Source organism: Lepidochelys kempii, chromosome 20 (genome assembly GCF_965140285.1).
Source record: "Lepidochelys kempii isolate rLepKem1 chromosome 20, rLepKem1.hap1, whole genome shotgun sequence".
NCBI lineage: Eukaryota > Metazoa > Chordata > Testudines > Cheloniidae > Lepidochelys > Lepidochelys kempii.
The window spans coordinates 23,312,852-23,320,799 of record NC_136399.1 but is presented as its reverse complement, the minus strand read 5'-3'; the positions used below and the strand labels follow the sequence as shown (position 1 = coordinate 23,320,799).

The following is a 7,948-nucleotide window of genomic DNA, read 5'->3' as shown; positions in this document are numbered from 1 at the left end:
TGAGTCATCACCCCGCTCCCTGGAGCACAGCGCCCCCTGCCACCAGGCTATGGGATTGGGATCGGAACTGATTCAGAGGGGAGAGCGCCCCCTACTGAGTCATCACCCCGCTCCCTGGAGCACAGCGCCCCCTGCCACCAGGCTATGGGATTGGGATCGGAACTGATTCAGAGGGGAGAGCCCTCTTGAATAAGCCAGCCACCCACCCACTCTGCTTCCTGCAGCACAGCGCCCCCTAGTGCTGCCCTGGGGTAGTGGGGCCAGCGCTGATTCGGAACGGAGAGCGCCCCCTTCGGAACCACCCTCACCACTCTCTTTAGTGCAAGGTTCCCCATCCCAGGTCGGATCCAGCCCGACCTCGCTTGAGGGATTAGATCGCGGCCTTATAAAAGACTTTTCCCTTATAAAAGACTGTGGAAGTAGGAGCCCAGTAAGGATTGAAGCAGGAACAATGGGCCAGATGGCTGGTGGCAGCTGGGGCTGGAAGGAGTGGGTTGACTTTTCCAACGAGTTTCTTGGACAGGTGGTGGGTACTTGCTGACAGCTTTCCCCGCTGTTACCATGACTGTGTCAGCCTGGAACAGAGCTGAGGCTGAGAGAAGCTGGCTGACTCTCATCTCAGCAGCACCGTGTCCGGGGCCATGAGTAATCTCTGCGTCGGGAAGGATGATGCTGTCACTATTAGGTCACCCGGGGGCTGCAATCACCAGCCTTGACCTGGGGACCAACTCCCTAGCTGGTGTAAATCAGCTGAACTCCAGGGAGTTCAATGGTGCACTTACACACAGTCCCCACCCCCAAGGGCTCCCCTTCCAAACAGACAAAGGGAGGGGAAACTGAGGCACAGAGAGGGGCATGACTTTCTCAAGGCCACCTGGCAGGACAGCAGGAGAGGCGGGATTAGAAACCAGAGGTTCTCAGTCCCTAGCCCATGCCCTAGCCACTAGACCCCACTGCCTCTCACATGCCAGAGTATGTTGTTGTTTATTAAATTTTTAAACAGTAAACAGTAGCACAGAGAGCTGCAGCTGTGCTAGGTGCTGACAAACATAGAAAATGTCAGGTCCACTCCGAGGGGCTTCTGAGTCAAGTAGACAAAGCAGAAAAGAAAGGGGAAGAGTGGTCCAGTGGTTAGAGCACTAGCCTGGGGTTTAAGGCAGACCAGGTTCAATTCCTTGCTCTGTCACAGGCTTTGTCTGCAGCCCTGGCAAAGTTGCTTCCACTCTCCCCTTTTTCTATAGACAGAGTGTATGTGTGACTGTGCCTCGGTTTCCCCAACTGTGAAACTGACATAAAATCCCTTTCCTGCCTCATGTATGGTGAGGTATATGGTAATAGGGTGGGTGAGACAAATGAGATGCCGGGGGGTGGGGGGCCAGGGAAGTTGGTTTTACAGGAAGAATTGGATGGGCCCGATCCTTGGCCAAACAGGAGCAGTGGTTGCAGCATGCCTAGCTTGTTATCAGGTGCAGCATGGCAGATGTGAGCGATGAGGAGTTTCACAGATTTTGAACTGGAGCTTTGGCACTGGGGGTCTCCACTGCTGCTGTGGTGACTCAGAAACCTACCTTCCTTGCAGGTGCTCTGATGGGGAACTCTGAGCTGGGTGACTGGGCAGGAAATGACCTGGCATTGAGGTTGGTTTAACTCAGCTCCAAACCCACGACCACAGATGTGGTGACTTGATCAGGCTGGGTAAGTACTCCCACAGGCAGCACAGAAGCTGACGGCTGGACAGAAAGGCTGGACAAGTTCCAGTTAGAAACTAGGGCAGGTATTTTTAACAGTGAGGGTGAATAGCCATTGGAACAGACTACCAAGGGAAGGGGCAGCTTCTCCATCTCTGATGTCTTCGGATCCAGAGTGGATGCCTTTCCAGAAAACATGCTTTAGCCAAACACAGATGCTGCACAGACCCTGACGGAGATCAGGGCCCCCGTTGTGCCAGGTCTGCACAGACACATAGCAAGAGACCATTCCTGCCCTCACAACTAAAAAACTAAAACATTTTTGGGTTTTTGGGGGTCAAAATTTTCTGTGGATTTTTGAAAATTTGGAAAATGAGCTTTAAAAAAAATTATGAAACACAGCATCCATTTCCAAACAGTTCTCCTGGCTATAGATCAGCGGCTTTCAACCTTTTTTCATTTGTGGACCCCTAAAATTTTCAAAAGGAGGTCTGGTCCCCTTTGGAAATCTTACACACAGTCTGTGGATCCACAGGAATCCAAGGACCACAGGTTGACAACTACTGCTACATAGATCAGTGGCTCTCAATCTTTCCAGGCTACTGTACCCCTTCCAGGAGTCTGATTTGTCTTGTGTACCCCAAGGTTCACGACACTTAAAAAGCACTTGCTTACAAAGTCAGGCATAAAAATACAAAAGTGTCCCAGCACAGTATTACAAAACTGACAAATGGCTGACTTTCTCATTTTTACCGTACAATTATCCAATAAATCAATTGGATTATAAGTATTGTACTTACATTTCAGTGGATAGTACATAGAGCAGTTTAAACCAATCACTGTATGAAATTGTAGTGTGTACTGACTTCGCCAGGGCTTTTATGTAGCCTGTTGTAAAACTAGGCAAATATCCAGATGAGTTGATGGACCCCCCGGAAGACCCCTGTGTACTCCCAGGGGTATGCATACCTCGGGTTGAGATCCACTGCTTTTGACAGACAGAGTCTGGGTTTCAGAGTAGCAGCCGTGTTAGTCTGTATCCGCAAAAAGAAAAGGAGGACTTGTGGCACCTTAGAGACTAACCAATTTATTTGAGCATGAGCTTTCGTGAGCTACAGCTCACTTCATCGGATTCATAAAGTGGAAAGTACAGTGAGGAGATTTTATATACACACAGACCTTGAAAAAATATACATTGTAAGGAGAGTGATCACTTAAGATGAGCTATTACCAGCTGGAGAGTGGGGTGGGGGGAAGAGAAAACCTTTTGAAGTGATAATCAAGGTGGGCCATTTCCAGGAGTTAACAAGAACATCTGAGGAACCGGGAGGGGCGGGGAGAGGGAATAAACAAGGGGAAATAGTTTCACTTAGTATAATGACTCAACCACTCCCAGTCTCTATTCAAGCCTAAGTTAATTGTATCCAATTTGCAAATTAATTCCAATTCCGCAGTCTCTCGTTGGAGTGTGTTTTCGAAGGTTTTTTGTTGAAGGATAGTCACTCTGAGATCAGAAATCGAGTGACCAGAGAGATTGAAGTGTTCTCTGACTGGTTTTTGAATGTTACAATTCTTGACGTCTGATTTGTGTCCATTTATTCTTTTATGTAGAGACTGTCCAGTTTGCCCAATGTACATGGCAGAGGGGCATTGGGTTGTTAATGGGGATAGATGAATAGGTGACCATGGGGATAAATAGATATTGTCTCTCTCTCTCTCCATACTCCACTCCCCACCCTGAGGATACAATCTGGATACAGCCCTTTAGCTCAGGTAAAGGGTTAGATCCCAGCTGTGTGGGTGTGAAGGGCCAGGCATCCCAATGTGCTGTTTACACTGCGTTGTAAATCCAGAGATCAGACTCAGGTCCGAGCCCAACCACTTCCTACCATCCACTCACAAATCTGTCTGCAAGCCCTGCCCCCTCCCCTGCAAAATGTGGTGAAGAGTGACCCCTAGTGGTCACTTTGGGCAAACAGGTGGCCGCCCCGCAGGGATTTAAATGGAGAAGGTGTGGGGAGGAGGAGATAGGGTTGGAAGCACTGCTATGAATTTGCAGTGGGGACGGGGAGGTTAGTGGATGGAGACTGCTCTAGGCTCAGTGCAGAAGCTGACCCACCCAGGGCATCTCACTGTAGATACCAGCTCCTCAGCCTGCCCCCTCCCACGATCTCCCCGTGGAAGCAAACCCACCTGTTGCTTCCACTGCTCAGATCGCTGGCTGCGTCTCTGCTTCTTGTCACCCCCTCCGGCTGTGCTTGATGGGAACTGATTTGCCTTACGAGGGGCAAACATGCCATAAAGAACAGCCACCCACCCTTCTTATGACAGAAACAGGGAGTCGCTTCTATTAAGTCTGCTGGCGACTTCCTAGCTGATCTTTGGGAAATCGCTCCCTTGCTCTGTGCCTCGGTTTCCCCACCTGTGAAACAGGGATCATACTGACCTGCCTGCCATGTGGTGCGTGTGTGTGAAAGAGACAGCAAGAGCATACTGCCCGGTTCTACAGAGAAGATAAGGTGTCTACTACTGCCGCAAGCAGAGGAGCTTTTCCTTTAGCTCAGGGGACCAAAGTCTTTGGGAGCAGAGCAGAGCGACTAGCCCCGGCTCCCCAAGCTGTGTGCACACAGGAACGAACTGTGACTTTTTTTTCCCAGTAGGTGCTTTTAAAAGGGGCCTGCCTCCTCTGCCAGCACTTATCCTGCTCACCAGAGAAGCTCTCTCTGATGCCCCTGGAGGAGAGGGGCACCCTTCCCTTGTAGCTCCTCCCTGGGGTGAGGGAGGGGGAAGCTCCCAGGCCTGCTCCACCCCAGCCCCCACATGGGCTCCCTTGCTCTGTGGTTTGGTGTTGTCAGTTGCAAAAGAGGAAGCTGTCGCTCTCAGGCATCGGTTTCCCAGACACGAGGAGGAGGCGGAGGCAGCCGAAGCCGTCAGCAGCCAGCCAGCAAGGACGCTCGGTCAGGGAGATGGAGCTGTGGAAGCAGTGTGCCAACTGGCTGATCCAGTGCCGGGTGCTGCCCCCCAACCACCGAGTGACCTGGCCCAGCTCCCAGGTGTGCGAACTGGCTCAGGCCCTGCGCGACGGCGTCCTACTCTGCCAGCTTCTCAACAACCTAATGCCCCATGCCGTCAACCTGCGGGAGATCAACTTGCGGCCCCAGATGTCCCAGGTGGGTGAGCGGGAGAACCGGGGGAGGAATGGGGCCTGGCAGCTAAGGTGTTAATCTGGGAGCTGAGCCGGAGGCTTATGGGATCCAGCTGGCCGTGAAGCGGTTAATGTCCATGGGGTGGGGGAGTTAATGGCATCAAGCTGGTAACTCAGGGGTAAACGTCAAAAGGGGGAGGCAAGGCTTATGGGGGCTCACTGGCAGCTAAGGGGTTAATATCCACCCCCCCCAAAAGGGGTGGAGGGATTGAGACCCAGTTGACAGTTAAAGGGTTAACATCCAAGAGGAGGGGGAGTTCATGGAGTCCAGCTGATAGCTAAGGGATTAACACTGTGTGTGTGTTTGAGAGAGAGATGGAGCGGGTTTATGAGACCCGTTTGTCAAGCAAGGGGTTAACAGTAGTGTGTGTGTCTGGGGGTGGGGAGTTGCTGGGACAGCTGGCAGCTAAATGGTTAACAGCAGGGTGGTGGGTGGTTATGGGCCCCAGTTGACAGCTAAGAGGTTAACACGGAACTGGGGAGTCTTACACGCTTCCTCACCTGACAGCTAAGGGGTTAACAGGAAGGTGGGTGGTGTGGGAGGAGGGTGCTTGCAGGCATTGCTGTCTTTGGGGATGGGGAGGAAATGGGATCCAGTGGGGGGAAGCAGACACCGGCAACGAACCCTTCAGCAGCTAAGGGGTTAACAGCAGGGATGGCTGGGTGGGGGTGGGGGCTGAGATGGGCCCTGGGGTGAACCTGGCACATGGGAATGCAGCCCCTGGAGCAGGGCCAGGGCACTGGGGCAGCTCCCCTGGGTCAGGGCACAGGCAGGAGGGTGAATGATGGTGGGGTGGGGGCTGGCAAGCCCTGTTGAGCGGGGTTGGAGTCCTAGCTGCAAAGCCTTGGCGGGAGACGCGAGCAGGCCCTGGCTCTGTAGAGGACCGACAGTCATAGGAGGGGACTGGGGAACGGATACCCAGCTGTGCCCGGAATTGGAGAGTGGCAGGCTCAGTGAGCCCTCAGTTTTGGGCCCTCAGTAGGCCCTCAGTTTTGGGGCTTGGTGTGAGACTCAAAGTGGGCAGAATCGGAGCCTTTCATAACACGCCAATGGTAGCAAGGAATAGAACCCAGGTGTCCGGACTCCCAGCCCTCCTGGTTCAGTCCACTAGACCTCATTACTTTCCCAGCACTGGGAACAGGACCCAGGAGTCCTGATTCGCACCCTCCTGACCCCCCCCCGCCCCATTCTAACCCCTAAATCCTGCTCCCCTCCTAGAACTGGAGACAGGACCCAGGAGTCCTGATGCTCAGACTTGTGCTTTAATAAGACCATTTCTCAAAGTAAATTTGAGGTTCAATGCATTAACCACCATCCGGGTGAGTGCGTGCAGCATGCATGTAGGTGGAGAGGAATTTACGACAGGACTGGGGAGCCCTGTTCCCAGCTCTGGGAGGGGTGTAGGGTCAAGTGGGTGAGAGCAGGGGCGAATGAGAGTCAGGACTCCTGGGTTCCATCCATGGCTCTGGGAAGGGAGTGGGGTCTAGTAGTTAGACCAGGGGAGGCTGGAAGTCAAGGTTCCTGGGTTCCTTTCCCAGCTCTGTCATGGTCCTGCTATTAGAGAAACAAGGTGGGTGAGGAAATATTGGACCAACTTTTACAACAACAATTGTCCTGCTACGAAAGATGCCAGTACAAATGGGGGGAGGGAGAGCTCAGTCGTTTGAGCTTTGGCCTGCTAAATCCAGGGTTGTGAGTTCAATCCTTGAGGGGGCCCTTTAGGGATCTGGGGCAAAAATTGGGGATTGGTCCTGCTTTGAGCAGGGGGTTGGACTAGATGACCTCCTGAGATCCCTTCCAACCCTGATATTCTACGAAATGGACCTTCAAGTTACGTCTACACTTAAGTTTTCCCAGCATAGCTATACCAGCCATGCCCTCCTAGTGTGGACACTAAGGCCTGGTTTATATTGGAATAGCTGCACCGGCAAACCCTCCTAGTATAAAGACAACGAGGAGCCCGGTGGCACCTTAAAGACTAACGGATAGTTATTAGAGACGCAGCTTGTGGCAAACGAGTGCTTCCATCGTACAACAAAATAAATGATACCGGCATACACACGTCTAGGCCACGGTAACTGCAGTTCTAGCAGAGTTTTTGCTGGTAAGGGGATGTCACGTCCCTAAGCAACATTATTACACTGGCAACGTTTTTAATGTAGACCTGTCCTCGGAGGGCTTTCGCTGGAATTGCTGATTTTGGTTCTCCGGCCCTCTTCTCCTGGTATAGCCGCGTCCCTACAAACTAGAGCTTAGCTAGGGCGGTAAAAACCCACATCCCTAACTGATGCAGCTAGGCTGGCGTTACTTTTAAATAACCAGGCCCAAACGTGTGAGATCTGGAAATCATGGCCAGGAGGTGAATTAAGCCTCCATGAAATCTGATCTAGGCTCGAAGGAGGGTCAGAAGGGATGGAAAATCCGGAATTGGGTGTATTGAGATAAGGCAAAAGTTGGGCTTGGTTTCCACCCCTGACACATGCTCTGGGGTGAGGGGGCACTGATCGGTACTGGCGGTGGTCTGGGTTCAGGATAGCAGGGCAGAATGGGCCAGCGTTTCTCTTAGTGGTAAGACAGTGACTGTCTGGAAATGAGTCCTCGGGTGTCTCAATCATTCCCATGTGATTGCGCTGAGAGACAAAAGAAACAAATCGCTCTCAGTCTCTTACTCCTCAGAGACTCGAGGAAAAAGGGAGGCTAGGGCAGGCTCTGACTTACCCCGGTGTAAATCCAGCATGTCAAGGCACTTACTCCAGATTTACACCAGATCAAAAGGAAATGTGGGGGGTTGTGTTAGGTGAGCCCTTGTCTTTGTTAACTAAGGTCTTCCTCCGGGCGGGCGCCATATCTAGGGTGACAATCATCTTGGAATCCTGCTTGGCAAGAAAGGCCTTTTGTCGTGCGTGCGTGGGAATAGGGGAGTCTCCCTTTAAATGATCTGTGAGTCCCCGAGTGACGAGTGACGCTCCCTGTGTTCTGTGTTTGAGAAGCTGCCAGAAACCAGTCAGAGCAGGAGAGTGTGTGTGGCCAACCCTGGCATGATTGTGTGCTGCT

The 7,948-nt window shown here is 52.3% G+C and overlaps 1 protein-coding gene across 6 annotated transcripts in view; it reads left to right on the top strand.

Moving 5' to 3' along the window:
• Window positions 1–1,379: 1,379 nt before the first annotated feature.
• The window catches only part of VAV1 (vav guanine nucleotide exchange factor 1), a 61,626-nt gene continuing 55,057 nt past the window's right edge, over window positions 1,380–7,948 (top strand). For 2 of the 6 annotated variants that reach the window (XM_073319001.2, XM_078849594.1), the window contains exon 1: window positions 3,034–4,858. In XM_073319001.2, coding sequence (XP_073175102.1) covers window positions 4,655–4,858 — 204 coding nt within the window. In that variant the 5' untranslated portion in view covers window positions 3,034–4,654. Of the gene's footprint in view, window positions 1,696–3,031; window positions 4,859–7,948 lie in introns of those variants that run through there. The other 4 variants (XM_078849595.1, XM_073318998.2, XM_073318999.2 and 1 more) reach the window with 4 other exon arrangements.